General features: G+C 39.7%; 1 protein-coding gene across 1 annotated transcript in view; it reads left to right on the top strand.

Annotated features, from left to right (window-relative positions):
• Positions 1-9,692, top strand: part of COL3A1 (collagen type III alpha 1 chain) — a 52,977-nt gene extending 43,285 nt beyond the window's left edge. The window contains exons 39-51 of the mRNA XM_055812349.1: positions 830-991; positions 1,126-1,233; positions 2,040-2,147; positions 2,533-2,586; positions 2,750-2,857; positions 3,469-3,522; positions 3,624-3,731; positions 4,975-5,028; positions 5,265-5,372; positions 6,059-6,338; positions 6,845-7,032; positions 7,221-7,463; positions 8,480-9,692. Coding sequence (XP_055668324.1) covers positions 830-991; positions 1,126-1,233; positions 2,040-2,147; positions 2,533-2,586; positions 2,750-2,857; positions 3,469-3,522; positions 3,624-3,731; positions 4,975-5,028; positions 5,265-5,372; positions 6,059-6,338; positions 6,845-7,032; positions 7,221-7,463; positions 8,480-8,626 — 1,722 coding nt within the window. The 3' untranslated portion in view covers positions 8,627-9,692. The remainder of the gene's footprint in view (positions 1-829; positions 992-1,125; positions 1,234-2,039; positions 2,148-2,532; positions 2,587-2,749; positions 2,858-3,468; positions 3,523-3,623; positions 3,732-4,974; positions 5,029-5,264; positions 5,373-6,058; positions 6,339-6,844; positions 7,033-7,220; positions 7,464-8,479) is intronic.
• Positions 9,693-18,107: the final 8,415 nt, after the last annotated feature.

Below are 18,107 nucleotides of genomic sequence, written 5' to 3'. Positions count from 1 at the left end.
CATCAGCTAATTACAATATTTTATGCAATATCTGTGTGTGAAGAAAAGCTGTTTCATAATACCCTTGCATGTTCAACATGCACCTACTTTTGACTCACATAGTAAAAATTAGATTCCAATTTTTGATTCTTGAAAAACTAAGAAAATATAAATAACACAATGCATTTACGCATTTTGAAATCAAAATTGTAAGTAATCTTTTGTTTTATGGTAACTGAGGTATAAGGCAAGAAAAATTCTTTCTTTTTTAACAGATTTTTATTTTCTGTCTTACAGTTACAGACAAATGCAAATTTGAATATTGCTAAATAAAAAGAAAAAATAGGATTTTATTTAAGGTACCATTAAAGTCAACGTAACTCTTTCCATTGATTGGTTAAGGCAATAGTTCTAATGAAAGACATTTCATTCTGCACGTGTCCAAGACACCACCTTAAAGGTATCTGGTATGAGTGAGTCAAGAAATTAGCAGGGTCTGCTACTGGTTTTCAAATTTCTGTGGCAGAGCCATAGGCAAGAAACATGTATCCTGTGTCAGATGCATTACAACCACTGGGCATCCAAGATGTGCAGGTGTTGTGTTATGCAAACAATGTGTCCAGACAGTAGGTAGAAAAAAAAAATAAATCAGTTTTGAAAGTGGTAGTTGAAAGGATTACCTTTATAAGACCAGACCAGATTTGGGTGCATAGAGGCTCGACCCTAAATCTGCCTTCAGGCAATGACTCAAGTCTGGCTGGCTTTCATGAGCAAAGATCAATGCCATAAGCATATGCTACTGTTTCAGAGAACACAGCTCACGCACACTTTTTTTAAAAATTATTTTCAGGGCAGTCCAGGTCCCCCTGGTAATGCAGGACCTGCAGGCAAAGATGGGCCTCCTGGACCCCCTGGTAGTACCGGTGGTCCTGGCAGCCCGGGACCTGCTGGAACAAGAGGTGAGCCTGGCCCGCCAGGCGAAAAAGGGTCACCAGGCGCACGAGGAGAAAGGGTAAGTATACATCCAGCCGGGGACTGTTATACCAGTATATACCAATAACAGGGGTTGATCTCTCAAGAATAAGAACCCACTGACTGAATGTTGAAGATGCTCAGTATTGACTGATCTGACCTTTTCTTAAACAGGGGGCACCAGGTGAACCAGGTCCTCAAGGCATCGTTGGTGGCCGGGGTAGCACAGGTTTGCCAGGTCTGCGTGGCCCGAGTGGCCCCCCCGGTATGGCGGGTGCCAAGGTGAGAGCACATTCACTGCAGCAGTAGCCTCAAAGCTAACGCAACGGCTGTAATCCAGCCGCTAGGCATAGCCTAGAGATACAAAAAGTAATGAATGTGTTGTATTTTTTTAAAAAAAATGCTTTTTAGTCTAGACACTACGGAATTTATAACTACAGTTATTTGTATTTTGCATGCAGAAGATTGGGCTTTAAAATGTCCGGTCACCTGCAGCTGTGGGATGTGAGATTGGCTTTCATCTCTATTACCAAGAGCCCTGAATCAGATTACTTAGAAGTATATAGCCAGCTTCACACGCTTAAGGAGGGTTGTGGACTATAAACTCTCCTTGAGACAAGATGTGTGTTGTAGTCTCACCTACCACAAGATATTTCTCTTTCCTTAATTCTCAATATGTTTCTTGCTTAAATATTATGACCCCAACAGAAAAATACTTTCAGTTCCCTCCAGAAAAAGTGATGTGAGGCTTGGTTTGTATTTTTTTGGTTTATTTATTTATTAGTGACAGACTGGCATTTTTTTGTTAACTGTTTTGGCTATTGGTTTTGGGTACATAAGAAGAGAAATAAATACAATATGCAATGTTCCTTGGGTTCAATGGCCTTGCATGAAGAATACCAGCAATATAAATTTGGCCAAACTTTTTTTTTTATCTTTCTTGTTTTCAGTATTCACAATCACCAAAGTCACACTGGCCCTTCACTTTATTAGATCTCCTTCATAACGACCATATATTTAATTGAAGATGTAGAACAGTATTTCCCAAGTACCTTATCTGCAATGAAACCCCTTCCCTTTTTTTTCAGGGTGAAGATGGTAAACCAGGCACGAACGGTATCCCAGGAGAACGCGGTGCTCCTGGGCCACAAGGTCCTATTGGACAGAGAGGCTTACCTGGAGAGCCTGGCAGAGATGTGAGTAGATGCGTTAGACCTTCCTGCTAGCTTGTGAGTTACAAATGGGAGATTCTGGGAGTAAAGGTGCTCCAAGGTTCACAAACCTTCCTCAAGTGCCTGACGCACAGGGACCTGGGCAGGTTACATTTTTGTGTAAGGTGGTGTAGCCTGCTGTCTCTGCACAGCTCCGTCTCACTTGGAACTGAACAAGAGATGGCATTGCCCGATGCCTACAAAATAATGAAGGTCTTCCAGATCTTTTAGGGGCCAATCCACCTTCAGGAATTCTATCTTCTTGAAAATGCTCTTTCTTTGATAAGCATTATTTAAGTTTACTAGAGTACAAGCTGTTTACTCCTCATCCAATTTATGAACAAACTGTACCACTCTGTCTCCCTCCCAGGGTAACCCTGGCTCAGATGGCTCACCTGGACGTGATGGATCCCCAGGAGGCAAAGTAAGGAATCACCAACATCTTTAGATTGCCAAAAAAATGTTACGTAGAGATGACAATATACATAGTTCTGTGCTTAAATCTCTTATGCTCCAATGAATATACATTTTACACTGTACTTCTGTAACACACTAAATTTATTATCCTGTCAACTGTTACTCTGCAGGGTGACCGTGGTGAAAGTGGCTCTCCTGGCCCTCCAGGACCTCCTGGTCACCCTGGACCTGCAGGTAGCAGTGGTACACCTGGAAAAGCTGGTGAAAGAGGATTTCAGGTAAGAAATACCTTTTCTATGCAAAGTCTATTTCATGCAGTAATAAAGAGGAAGCTTGAAAGATTCATACATTTGTTACTGACATAGCCTGCTGGCATTGAGGACCTCTCTTATAAGAATATCAATGGGAAAGACATCACAGTTTATGGTCCTGATAACTCCATATAAATTAAGCTTAAAATCCACATACTCCTTAGGATGCCAAAAAGCACATCATCCCACCAGGCCCTATCTTAATTTCCATCCCATCTGGTGCTCATGCAGCAGAAGCGATGTTATTTATTTGAACTAAAGGAGTAACTTTTGGAAGTCCTCAAGTTATTTCTGAGAAGTGATGACACCAGCACAGCTTGAGCACTGAGCAACTCACAAAGTGAAGGAGTCCAGTGCACGTAGTATGTATCAGTGCCTACAAGCAGCTGAGTAAGATGAACGTGGGTAGAGAAAGGAACTGGCCAAAATTCTTGCTGATTGTAGTGTGTGTGTGTGTGTGTGTGTGTGTAGCTTCCCCTTGTTTCCAAACAGCTGCTGGCTTTGAACATATTGCTTATCTGGAAATAAAAAGGCAGTCTAGTCAACACCAAGTGATCCATATTCTTACTGTGTCACAGGGTCCACCTGGCCCTCCTGGCTCTACCGGTCCTGCTGGTACTCGTGGTCCTGTTGTAAGTTATATTTAAAGTATTTTTAATATCATAAATTCACCATATTATGTTATTTGGGTATTTCTTTATATGTTCCTTTTGTCGCAAATCTACTCTTAAAGGGTCCTCAAGGTCCTCGTGGTGACAAAGGTGAACCTGGTGAACGAGGCAGCATTGGCATAAAGGGTCATAGAGGGTTTCCTGGTACTCCCGGTCTCCCTGGTCCTCCTGTAAGTATTTTGCATTGGATTGGGAATTACAGCTGGGTTTAGTTTCTGTAGTTTAGGTCCCAGGTAAATAGTTAGCCTTAAATAATGTACTGAGGAAAGAAAAAAAAATATCTGTATAATTGGATTGTTAAATGAGTTCAAAAGTCCAGATTCCCTGAATCAACCTGAAATAATTATTAATAAAGAACTAGAAGAAGCTGTTAGGAGCTAAAACTGGGGTTGCCATATTCCCTTTCATCTATGTGCCTGCCTTTGCCTGGAACAAACACTTTTTGCATTCATTTATATAGCTTACTCCTGATTAAATTATAGAAGATAGAAACAGGAGTTAAAATATCTTTGCCTGTTAGAAATCTATGTTAGGCAGGCAACTAAATCCATGAAAAAGCTACTTGGAGTCCAAACACCTCACTTCTATCATGTATCTTTTGCAGTAATTAATAGTAGGGCAAAATGGGCATGAAATAGTAAACCAGTGAACTGTGAACATGCATTACCATTTTGAACAGTTCTTAATAGCTAAAAGAATCAAAGGGTAATAGACAGGCATGCCCCTAGGTATTCAGGATAAATGAAAATTTTAAAAGTGATTTACAGTGAAAAGAACCATTAATAGCACTCATGGGTACAAGTGAGAACCAAGAAACCAAAACTCACACAATTAATCTACTAATGATGGCAAAAAGATAGAAGTGTTCACTATAAATGCAACCAATACCAACCTATTTAACAACACAATATAACCGGTTATCTAATGTATAACATGATTTTTTAAAAAATCTGATACATTCTCATTTACATTATGACAGTGAGATGGTCAATAATCTTTAAACATATGGCTTAGTCCTTTGTGGTGCATAAATAGAGCAAATTTTATAATGCATTTGAAAACATGAGTGTTTGTCAAAACATTTAAATAACTTTAGTGGTAATATGATTACAACTGCAGCATTATGAGCCTGTAGCCATGTATTCTTCCAAAGCTCATTGATGTCCATTGGCTTTCTTGCATTTTGGATATCGCATTCATTAATATTTTTCCATTAGAGGATATTTAGATATTTTTTTCTGGCTAAAGAATGACAGAATGAAAGCCATTCACTCTCATATTTGAAATAGTCTTTCTATAAGGATGTGTTTCATATAATCTTAAAGATGTTTTCAATGTCTGCCTTTAAGGTACACCCAACTAGTTGCAAAACATTACTGGGAGGTGTATGACTTACTTTTATTTTCTTCATAGGGTCCCCTGGGTCCACAAGGTGCAATTGGAAGTCCAGGAGCTTCAGGTGCCAGGGTAAGAAAAACTCCTTACTTAGTGTAACTAGAAAGAAGATTCAGACTGCTTAAAAAAAAAAAAAAAAAAAAAAAAAGAAAGCTGATTTAAAAACTTTAATGGGCAACAGCTGAAGAAAGAGAAAACACCTGATATTTCAAACATTTCTGTATGATTTATCTCACAAAGTACTTCTGAATTTGAGATTATCCGGTTAACTATTTTGACCATATTATTTGTGTTCAACGTTGTTCTAGGGTCCCCCAGGACCAGCTGGGCAGCCTGGAAAAGATGGTAGAGGTGGCTACCCAGGTCCAATCGGTCCTCCTGGCCCCCGTGGTAACAGAGGTGACAGTGGCCCTGCAGTAAGTAAACTGTGCACACTCAACCAAACCTTTAGGGATTAATCATCGAACACAGAGCACTCTCTGATTTAAATATCTCCCTCAGAAAATTCTGTATTTCATGGACAGAGTTTGTTGTAGGATTTATCTAGCTACCAAGGCTAAATTAAGGAGACAAAAAAACCAGCACAAAAAAACAGATCATTTGTAGTTCCGTCTAACTATTGATGTGTTGGGTGTTGCATTAGTCTCACATAATCATCAACCTTTCTGTGTCCAACAGGGAGGCAGGGTCCCCACTTCAAAGCACAGACCCCCTTTGTGATATGGAAGCTATAAATTGGGTTTCCCACACTTCTGTAGGGGGGATGGTGCTGCAAAGGTCACTAGCATAGTCACTTCTCCTAAAGCCAAGAAACAGTTATTCTCTGGGTTTTGGGGGAAAGGGTTCCTTCTCCTTCTCAAAGCCCAGACAGAAGAAGGACAGTCATAGCTTGAAAAAAAAAATAGGAAAAAAAATTCTCAATTTTAAGAAAATAAAGGTCTGGAAAGTCTAACAGATACTTATATGTCACAATTGCTATTATTTAATGAATAAATAAAATATTTACGTGAAAATTCACATTTTCTTAAGATTAGGGCCTACACAGACTCTTAGTTTTAACCTGTAATCTCCACTCAGTACTATGTTCACCTTTTTTTTTTAGGGTCCACCAGGCCAGCCTGGTCCTTCTGGTCCCCCTGGTCCTCCTGGTCCATGTTGTGGTGGCGTGGCTTCCCTGGGTGGTGCTGAAAAAGGTCCAGTGGGCTATGGGTATGAATATCGAGATGAGCCAAAAGAAAATGATATCAATCTGGGTGACATCATATCTTCAATGAAATCAATTAACAACCAGATTGAAAATATCATTAGTCCTGATGGGTCACAGAAGAATCCAGCTCGTAACTGCAGAGATCTGAAATTCTGCCATCCTGAGCTCAAAAGTGGTATGTTTGGGTTTTATTTTCACCAGCAGTAGCAGATCTTCATTTTGTTTTTCATAAACGCTATTGTCTTTAAATATTTAAATGCATAGATCTGTTATAAAAATTTGACTTGTTTTATTTTAAACAAATATCATGATAACCAGGATAAATGTAATTATGATTTCGAACTTTAATTTACTCAGTGTATATAATGATTTCAACTACAATTCTTAAATGCTTGTAAGTAAACATGTTTAAATAATTATTTTGAAAAAAAAACCACAACCAAACCCAAGTTCTATCTTTATTTCAAGTGTCAGCCATATTATTTATAGTATTCACATGAATGCAATATATTTTTATGTCATCTTATTTTTTGTGGCAACGCTTTTGTCAGAGTTAATATGCTTCCTAATTTGGCTCAGGAACCTGGTATAGAAATAAGCCTCACCATCATGCAGTCAGATGTTTCTCCAAATATATTAAGCCCCTTAATATTTCTTTATTACTATTTTTTTTACCTCTAGGAGAGTACTGGATTGATCCTAACCAAGGCTGCAAAATGGATGCTATTAAAGTATACTGCAATATGGAAACTGGTGAGACATGCCTCAGTGCTAACCCCAGCACTGTGCCGAGGAAAAACTGGTGGACCAGCGAAAGCAGTGGAAAGAAACACATTTGGTTTGGAGAATCTATGAATGGAGGCTTTCAGGTACGGAATTACCACAGCTAACAGCCCGAAAGGTAGTACATCTATTGTACTCGCATTCATCACAATGTACTTAAAAATAATCCTGAAATTAAACTAGGCTAAACATTTAGCGGGTGAAACGATAACTATATGGACTGTCCCTAGACATGATTAAACCAAACCTGTTGCTCATGTGTTGTACTCTGCAGTTCAGCTACGGCGATCCTGAGCTTCCAGAGGATGTCTCAGAAGTTCAGCTGGCCTTCCTCCGCATCCTCTCTAGCCGTGCCTCCCAGAACATCACCTACCACTGCAAGAACAGCATCGCCTACATGGATCAAGCCAGTGGAAATGTTAAAAAAGCTCTGAAACTGATGAGCTCTGTGGAAAGTGAGATCAAGGCTGAAGGAAACAGCAGGTTCACATATGCTGTTCTGGAAGATGGCTGTACTGTAAGTAAACAAGACTTCTACTGTGGTAGTTTAATAACCCGTTCCCTCTAGAGGACTAGACCCATAATAAAGGAAGAGAGAGCTTTGCATGACCTGGGTAAGGCAAGGACACAGCTGCACCTAACCAAGGAAACTGAGATTCCATACAAGACGTGTCACTCCCGTGGCAATTGTAGAAAGTGAGGTGCACTCCTATTTAAATCTGTGCTTTAGAGTCAAAGTCGACAGCGACCAAGTTTTGATCCATCCCATGTCAACATTAAAACTAAGAGTAGTAGGAATCATCTTGGTCACTAAAAAGTAACAAAAAATAATTAAAAAAATTTCAAGGCTAGCTGATTCCAGCCATGGGCTATGATTGTGGGAGGGGGGAAACTTCTCTGTGCCTTGCTCACTGCAGCAGAAAGCACGGGAGAGGAGCAGTCACATCAATAAGCGTGCTAGGCTGTAAGCATCTGCAGCCTTTTCAGTAACAAATACAAAACACCGTAGCACCATCCACAGTTTCTCCTCCTGCTGTTTAAGGTCCCCAAGGCACAATGAACACTGACATATACGGCAAACCTGCCCTTTAGGGATGCACGAACATACCTACTCCGTGGCCATTTCTTTAACCTGAACAGCTACCTCATTACACTTTTTCCTGAGGCCAAAACCACTTCCCAAACAGAGTAGCCATCTGTACCCGCTCCCAGCACGCAGAGCACATCTCAGTCACAAGTCAGGGCACTGGCACCGCTCCAGAGTACTCTACGGTCCCTCAGAGATCCCATCCCTTCTGAGCCCCAAGGCCTACAGCCCCACGAGACCTCGCGTAAAAGGTCCAGAAATTAAGACTATTTAACTACGTGTTCATTTCTACAGAGACTGTGACCAGCTTTCGTAGTGGTGGGAGGGACACATTAAGATGGAAAGAGAAAGTATGAAATGCAGTAAACTGTAGGATAACTTTCACATACCCCTACAGTGATTTCTCTAACGTGTTGGCTTTTTTTCTTTTCTTTTTAACTTCACAGAAACACACTGGTGAATGGGGTAAAACAGTCTTTGAATACAGGACGCGCAAGACAATGAGGTTGCCTGTGGTTGATATTGCACCCATAGATATTGGTGGTCCTGATCAGGAATTTGGTGTGGACATTGGCCCGGTCTGCTTCTTGTAAATCAAAGATTCTGCTCTTTCTGAAATCCCAGCAAACAGATTCACACTCCAACTGTGCTCCTTTGTTTTAGCCTTGTCAGCTATTACAGGTGACCATCTGTATCCCAGTTATTTATTAACAAAATTTCTGGGGGAAAAATAAATTTGAGATCAAGGGTTGGTTTTGGGTTTGTTTTTGTTTTTTTTTTTTTTTTTGCTATTACACAAAGTACAGTAAAAATGCTTTTTTTGCTCTATTTTTTTTTACCAAATTCCATCTTCAAAACATGTCTCCGTGGTGCTATAATACAACTTCAACACTTAATAAAACAACACTGTGTTCTATTAGTTGAATGTTAGCCAATTTATAAAGCACTGATTGCTCCCAGTACCAAAGTTTACCCTCCTTTCTAAGATGCAGTCCATAAAGCTAAAAAGACCTCCCTGTTTCAACTACCTCAACATGGACAGAAACTGGGATGTGTCTGATGAGTCAAACCAAAAATCCAAACAAATCAGTCAAAACACCTTGGACCCATCGGTCAATTCAGTGGAATCATTTGGTATAAAATTGTCTATTTCTGTACTGATTAGCTGTGAAAAAGTACAGTGTCTTTTAAGAGTTCAATACCTTAATGTCAGTAGTCACCATAAGTTTATTGTTGGATTGTATTCTGTTATCAAAGGTGCTTCTCTACTTTCCTGTCGTTGCTGGTCAAGACCACTAAAATTAGGGAAGTGTAAAAGACTAATATGATGGTGCTAATGTATTTTTCACTCCTAACTCTGCAAGTCGGGGTTATTGACTTGCTTTAAAAAGAAAAAGAAAAAAAAAAAAACAACAAATGATTTAAAGCAATTGTAAATGTCTCCTGTCAAAGATCAGCATTGGCATGTCCTAGTTGAGAACTTTCTCCCTTCACTCTGTAAAATCAATAAAGATGCAAAATTGTGAACTTCTTCTGTCACGTTAACACATTTATAGTGTTGAAGGTTAACCATCTTTGTAAGCTTTTATATGGTTGTTGGTCTATTCCTTACAGAGACACATAATAAAATATCTTAATAAAACTCCTTGTTTCATAAAACTGACTTTTAAAATTTATTTCAATATTTGTATCTCTTTCTTTGGTACCACTTATTTTTCTAGGATCACTTTTTTGAAGGAAAATTTGGTAATCCTAAGGGATGAGGTTTATGCCATCATACTATGAAATTTTCATTCTTTCTTCTTCCAATCCTCTCCCCAGCCAGTGGCTCAGTTTTTTTCAAGCGTGGTGAGCTTCTCTGACTATCAGCATGGATTCAGCTCTGACAGCAAGAGCCAAAACAGCTCCCATGCACCTAGGCAGACCAGTTTGGAGGAAATAACAAGAGTTTAATCATTCCTCCCCCCTAGAAAACCTGCTTCAGCCTAAATAAATAGGCAGTCACAGGCTGCCACCCTTTCTGATGGCAGCTTAAATAATGGCCTAAGGGGCTCCTACAGCACAGGCTAGAGGCACTAGCAGTTTGATGAAGCTGACAATCTAAGCAGCTGGATATTTTTTATGGTCCCTGGAGCTGCACAACTAAGTCATTGCTAGATTCTAGCAAAAAGTCAAGATCAATTACCACAGCAGTTTGGCAGTGCCTGAGCTTCAGGCCAGAAGGAGGAAATTATCTGCACACCAGAACCTGGGCCATGAAACCTCTCCCAGAGGTAGACGCTGACAGATGCTACTCACTCTTTCCTGTGAAGGAAGATACAAAGCCTGCCCCCACACCGTGCCTGCACTGCCAAGTGACGCTCCACTGCCCAGAATCATTAAGGACCTTCTACAAGGTCAAACAACAAAAAAATAGGGAGAAAAAATGTTCAGATTCTTAAAGGTTCTCAATGATGAGGGTGGATTATGCATCCTCTGAGAACAGTTTCTGGATTGGACCAAGTGGGAAAAAAAGGGCAGAGAAATACTGTTTCTTAGGGAATCTCACCAGATTTGGATCTGAGCTAAGATGCTGCCCTGCTCTGGCATCGAAGAATTTGGATGTGCCCACAAAGAACCAAAACACTGAGGGTCTGGGGAGACCTTAACAGCACAAATTTGGTATCAACACAGGCATGACTGTATTTTAGTGCAACACAAAGGAATAGTGCCAACAATTCATAAAAAAATATTGGCTTTTGCAGAAAACCTCCTACTTTTACGGTGAAAATAGCTACCGTTTATGGAACATGAGAATTACAAGCACGTAATAATATTAATCTGACAAATTACATGGTAGGGAGTCTTTTGATTTGAGTTGAAATTTTATGGAAGCGGCTGGTAAGAACGCTGCCTGGTGGAAAAAGGCATTGAAAAAAACCTGTTCTTAATTCCCATGGCAGGAAAAAACTGTTCTCTGTAATCTCCAGCACTACTGTGGCTGATTGAATAGCTGGTAACAATTACTCAACCTTAAAATTGAAGATTTGGGGGCTTTTTTCCTAAAGAAAAGACGCAGTCATTAAGTCTTTGATTAATAATTTGTACCAATGAAAGGTGATTACTGGAGCATTTGTAGAAAACACAAAGAAATAGCCAAGACCAACATAAAATAATCTACTTGACCCCCCATACTTTCATTTATTTCAGCAGATCACTTATTAAGCCGCCACAATTCTGATGCCTCTGTATTATTGTAGCAGGGTCTTTGATGTAATAGAAATATGAAACGGATACGAAACAAGAATTAGCTTGGGAAATAAGGCTAGCCTTTGGAAGATTTAAATTCTAATCCTATTTTTTTTTACTCTGACTTACTATGGAAGACTCTAGCTTTTATTTTACATTGGAAATATATTTTTTTTAAAAAAAAAGAAAAGTCTTACCTGACTCTTTCAGGCTGGCAGCACCATTTTTCACTGTTACAGAGCAGTACATCAAGTCCATAGACTACAGCACTTCTGGGAATAACCCACTTTTGAGCAGGTAACTAGTAGAGGTCTTTCAAGGCTGTACAGAACCACAAACTCCTGTTTTCCAGCTCTAAGACAGGTTGATATTTTTAGGCACATATTCAAGTGCACCTTCCTTTGGCATATAAAGTTGTGTTGGAGAAAAGAAAAAAAGAATACTGTAGTCTACATAGTTGAAAGAGAGGCATAAAAAAAAAAAAAAACAAAGGAAGAAGTTGCCCACATAGTAATGAGACTAATGCAAGAAATTTCTCACTTTCTGATCCACAGCTTCTTATTCTCGTTACCTGTTACACCAGTTGATATTCGTACACTTCACAGCATCACGTATTATGGCTCTTCGGGAAAAAGAAACAGAACAACAGGGAAAAAAAAACAAAAACAAAAACAAGCACCTGCCTCAAAGATTTTCCTGGCTCGTACCAACAGCTTTAAGATACCACTAATTAGGTTTTAATATTGTTTTGGAGCCTCACCTTTCCATTAATTGCAGGTTCTCACCTAAAGGTGTAGCTCTTTTCCAGGACACTAGAGCTTTTCTTCTGGTGAACGTGGACTCCCTGGCTATTGTCTGTGGCACGGGAACTATTTCAACATCTTCTGCTTATGGACTTTATGGAAATTATGCTTAAAAATACCATAACATGACAACAACCATCCAACCCTTTCCTAACGGGGGGGGGGGGGGGGGGGGGGGGGGGGGGGGAAAGCGCTATCTTATTACATCCTATTTTTAAAAAAAAATCATACGCACCTGTATGGCTAGTTATACATGTATGAATCACGTAGCCTTGCCTCCCTGTGGGTGGTAGGCGAGGCGTTCTCCGCAGCCATCCCATCTAGAAGCTGCATGGCTCCAGGCCCTGCTGTAACACCCCCACCAGCCCCCTCTCACAACCCTTGACGGGTGCAGCCTGAGAAATGACTGCAGAAGCTGTTGACTCCAGCAGTCCTTCCCGGGGCAGGGGGGCAACAGCCTAGGGACAGCTACTGGGAAGAGATGAGCCATCCCATGAGTTTGTGTCTCTACAGCTTTTCACCTCCGTGCCAAGTTCACACCTGGAACCAGACAAGGGTAAGCAATCACTTAGCATGGGGTTGTGCTGGTTTCTGAATTTGAACAGCTACCAGGAATCTTTTTTCTGGAAGCTGGCTAATTATTAACAACTTTCCTTCCAAAGAAAAGGAAGCTAGACACCTACATCAAGCAGCGGTGTGACCTGTAACGCTCGCCTTGTTGGGAAAGCAGCTAAACAGTCCTAAGCCTCTGCTTGCAAGTAGTAACTTGGAGGAAGAGCTGTCTGCAAGAATTTTGAATTCATGAAGAGGAAAGATCTTTCCAACCAACAACTAGCCATTCTATGCCTGTCCTGATAGCTTCCGTAGAGAAAGCTGATTTTTAGTGCACCTCGTCAGCTGCATTATTAGTTATATAAGCTGGAAAATGTGTTACTTTGGAGGACTGGCTATTATTTACGACAGTAACACACCTTCATTGTAGTCACCAAGTCAGAATATATTTCTCACTACAGATAACATACCCATTTCAACGAAGACTGAAACCCTCCTGATTCTTTGAAACACAATACCTGTTTCTTTTCACCAGGAAAGAAGTCTGGTCTGGCAGGCTCCAAGTCTTAAAGCAAGTGCCTCTCTTCTGGAAACGTGAGCAATGAGGCACTCGTTGCACAAATCTTAAGCTACAGTAATGTAGGAAATACTTATATTATGATTTAGCATTTTAATTCAACATGTGCTTGTAATCAGATGTCCTTAATTGTATCTCATTATGTTCTTAACAAAAATCTGTAGAAACCTAGATTTAAAAGTATCAGAAGAGGAAGATACTTTGCAGGAGGCTTTAGCATTTGGGTGATGGAGCTGCTTTCTGTGTGTCTCCCTACTTGTTTGCTGGGAGGAGGCGAGATGTAGCTCACCCTACACTGAGGGACTGCTGTTCCAGGATGAATGAAATCCACCACATCAACATCCTGGTGGTCTTGTCTTCCTACCTGCTTTTTGTCCCGTAATAGCTTCAGCCTGGAGAAAATCTTCTGGAATCATTGGCTCTAAGCCACACTGCTGCTTTCCCATCGCAGAAGCCACTCCGGCTTATGGCCTCTCCTTTCCGGAAGTCCACTGGTCATAATGTTTTTCTTTTTTTCTTTTCTTCTTTTTTTTTTTTTTTTTTTCCCCCTGTAAGTGCTACCTAGCAAAACTACGCTTATCCAAAATTTCTCTGCCAGAGGAGGTTCATGAGAAACCACGTGACCTCCTTTCAGTATATCCTTAGCCACAGACATCTCTGGATTAAAGGACAAAACTTAACTTTTGTTGCTGGATTCTCATGCACTGAGAACTGAGCCATTAAAGGATTGCTCTTGGAGGCACTGGAGATTTTCCAGTTTCAGTGGGGTTTTGTGAATGTTCCTATCATAACTCACATTTCAGCTTCACTATCCTGGTTACAGTAACTCCAAGATACCTGAAGAAGTTGACTCGTTCCTCCATTCCGTTTGGTAGCATCCACAAAGCAGAAGTTAATATTTCCGTCAGGAAATGGCTAAACTGATACGACAGCAGAAAATGCTGTTGACTGACTTATTTTTGTATGTGTGTAGAATCACACAGCATGTCCTTTAGAGGGCAGAGGCTCTGAAATTACAATGATGGCTCCTACAATTGTCACAATCTTCTGTCCATGTTGTGTTTTTGTCACAGGGAAGATTGCTCCCTACCAAACATGTAAAAATATTTTACTGAAGCTTCTGATACATACTCAATCAACAAGAGAACATTATTACGATTCCAGATTTTTCACTTAATTGACTATGGCCAACAAGCAGTTCTGTGATGCTTGGTCACATGTGAACTTGCATGGGGTTTTGTTGGGTTTTTTTCCTACACAAACATTCCTAAATAATGCTTCAGAATTCCCTGGAGGATGGATAGTAATACCTCAGCTGAGGAACAAATTTTGCAATATAAAATTTCATAGTGCACCATTCTGATACTGAGAACACAAGAGATCATAATGATTATGAAGTATTACTTAGAAAACAACAAGCCAGAGCTTTACAGAAAGGTGGCTTCTTACTCTATCAGCAAGGAAATAACAAATGTGCAAGAAATTAATGTGGAGGGTGGAGGAAAAAATTCTCTTCTAGCATCCTGTTCAGAGTGTTGCCTGATACCTTAATAGTTTTCCAGACTTTCTCCCAGCAAATGGTAGAACATACAATGCTGATAGCACAACAGACAGATTGGCAATCAACCTCTCTGAGTCTTCTATGTTGTATAAATCTATAAAGCATTTTGGGTTTAATCTTTGTATCATTTTGCCCAGGTCCTCCTGAACATTGTCCAGTCCAATGGCTCTACTATAGCACCTTTGTGTCTTTTCACAAAGAAAGTGTCCTTTCTTTGGCTGGCGGAAAAATCAGATTTCTCTTACTATTCCTAAAGATATTGTCCAATCACCACCTCACAGGTAGGAGCAGCAGCTTCACAAGAAAGCTGGTCTTCTGTACCGAGTTTCCCTCTGTGACCACATATATGTATGCTCTCTTGGGGTGGATAGGGTTCGATGCAGGTGATTCTCAATTGTAATTCATCGTATTCTTCATAGAGGTTCTCGCAGCCTCCATCTGACACATTAACAACCATTACCTCTGATGTTAACATGAGCTAAATGTCTGCATAGCATGACAGCAGGTGAAATAGGCGAGCTAGAAACATACTACCTTTTAAGAAACTGAATCTAATTCTCTGGTACGCATCTAGCAATTTTGCTTAAAAAGGCTCCTTTATGGATATTCTGAACTTTGCAGGTTATGCTTGAAATCACACACTTCAACAAGATGTTTAGCCTCCTAGCAAGTGTACTGCGATCCACTGGACACAGTAATGCAAAATCAAATTGATGTATTTTTTTTCTAGCTCAAACACACAGTTTGGCCAGCTGGGTTCTATGGGTCCACAGCTGCCTCGGCATTTCTATTCCAGCTATTGAACTGCCGATTTTTGTTTTGTCTTTTGTCAATATTCTTTACAAAACCATCATTGTCTAATACACTTTTACCTTGTGCTCTCTATGGTATTTGCCTACTTACAGGGAATCTTTTTTCTTCCATTAACATTTCTATAATTATATTTAGTTCTGCTTTTTTTTTTTTCCTTTTTTTTTTTTTTTTTTTTCAATTGTTTTACTCTGTCTTCCTGGAATCATATTCTTTTCATAAATACCTTCTCTCCGAGACCAATGGCCTAGCAAATATTAAACCTTCAGTATAACCTTCATTTCCTGAAAAAATGTTAAAAATCCACAGATAATGTGAGCATTTACCAGCCCAATACCTACTTTGCTTAACCTCAGGCAGCTACAAGAGAGAAAAGAAACCTAGGGGCTCTTACCCTACCATAATAAGGAAAATAATGCTTTTTGTCCTTCACCCACTTTTAGACTCTTTAATTTCCTTCATAGAGGGAAAAGAAAAAATAAATCTTTCTCATTCTCCTCTATTTGCTTGCTATGTCTTATAGACTTTGTTTGAATTGTTTGTAGCTATGCCATGACATTTTCTTTCCCACACTTCTGTGTTGCTTGATGCATGCTTCTACTGTGTGTAGCACCCCTGGTACTCTACAGAATCCTTTTTGTATTTAAAAACTTTGAGCTGAGTATTTATAATGGATTCAAGGAGGCTAACAGATAGGCAAGGAAGGGGTTTGGGCAGGAGAAGCCATGAGATTTGAACTTATGCTCTCATGCAGCCCAAGAGAAAAGAATAACCACTGAGCTAGAGCAGATGACCAAAGCAGAAGAGAAAGGAAAAGGTCTGTATGGAAGGAGGATGGAGGACCTGAATCTGGCGCTGTTCCACCAGCCTTTTAAAAGAGCAAGCTTCCAGCCAAAATACAAACTCTTCTTCACAGTCACCCTAAAACGTAGGTGTATAAATCCAAAACTGATTTGAAAAAACCCTCTTGCTCAGGGAGGACTTAAGCCATCAGTTCCTTGCTTGCCTTACGTTTCAAGCATCCAGAAGTGCTCGGTATAGAGAGCTCTGCGCGAGGAGGCTCTGATGCAGTGGGGAGGCTACGATCACATTTGATGTAGGCAGTCAGAGCTGGGCTCCTCTAGGAAGTACAGAAGGAACAGTTGGGGATTCTTTTCCTTTTTACAATACTGATACTATTAATTATACAGTACATAAATCAATATTAATACTGCCCAGTTAAACCATTGGCCATTTGAGCTGATGTATCCAATGTACTATAGCAGTGTAATGAGTTCTGTCCTCTGCATCTCTTTCTGCTCAAAATAAATTAAGAGAAAATGTTGAGCAATAATAAGAGAAAAAGCCTTGGAAAAGGCATTATTAAACTCTTCAATACAATCTATATTTAATATAAAGGTGAAATATCACTAAAACCAGAATAAAAGCAAAAATAAGATATGCTCAGCAACACTTGAATCTCAGCTCTTTGCTCATAGTGCTTGCAGATATGCAAGATTTTTCATTTTTGTGAACTTTTATCATAACCCCCAAGGTCCACTGAGCATATCCGAAAGATCTTTCACATTTTTTCCTCCATCAAGATTGTATTCTTACAAAGTTTTAACCTGAAAGAAATCTGAAAGTAAAACACACTGTAAAAGGTGGTCTGTGTTAGGAGATGCTGCCTGGGGAAAGAAATCCAAAATGGATTCTACTCTGCAGCTGCATAAAATTGTAAGCTGTGAAGGTGAAATATTAGTATATAAAACCCACTCACAGCCCTATAGGCCAAAGCTGGTTTTTTTTGTGGTTGGTTTTTTTTTTCATATTGGCTGCCTTTTTTGTTCTCAGTGAATTAGAAAGGAAAACCTCTCGTTCCACCGACGCAGCCCCTTGCGCTAGATAAAGCTCTGCTTGGTCCCAAGTCTGTAATCAGCTGTGTAATTACATACAGACTCTGGTATTTTATATCTAGAGTTCAGTGGCACAGTGAAAAAAGCACGACAGTGATGATACAAGCACCTTCAGAACAAACATTGCAAATCCAGATGAGTTAAAATCAAATTATAAAAGAATCTACATCTTTATCTACATAAGAAAACAAATTTCAAGATAAACTACTGCATCAACTCCACCACTGATGTAAACATAAAGTGAGTGCCAAATTAAGAGCAGTGAGCAACAGAATTTTACCTTCTAGATGAGATTTTAGCAAATGATTGCTGCACAACCGTTGCACTACTGTTTTTCAGAAACCAAGAGATGCATCAGCTACTGGCAGTCCTGGGACTCATTTCTCGCTGAGGACAGGTCAGTTATGGAAAACAATAGCAATGACCAATTCTTATAACTCAAATTTAATTTAAATGCAATCTCTGATATTACCGTAACCACTTTAAATTACTTTTCTACCATTTCTGAGGCCATCTGCAACCAAGACAGAACTGCCCTAAATGCCATAGCTGATACTTAATGATACTTTATACGTTAATCAGCCTTCTGCAAATTATCAGCTCATTCATTCTAGGTTCATAAAATTAAAGTTGTATTTACATGAGGCT

Source organism: Falco peregrinus, chromosome 8 (assembly GCF_023634155.1).
Source record: "Falco peregrinus isolate bFalPer1 chromosome 8, bFalPer1.pri, whole genome shotgun sequence".
Classification (NCBI taxonomy): Eukaryota; Metazoa; Chordata; class Aves; order Falconiformes; family Falconidae; genus Falco; species Falco peregrinus.
The sequence above is the reverse complement of the archived record's forward strand: the minus strand, read 5'-3'. Positions and strand labels throughout refer to the sequence as shown.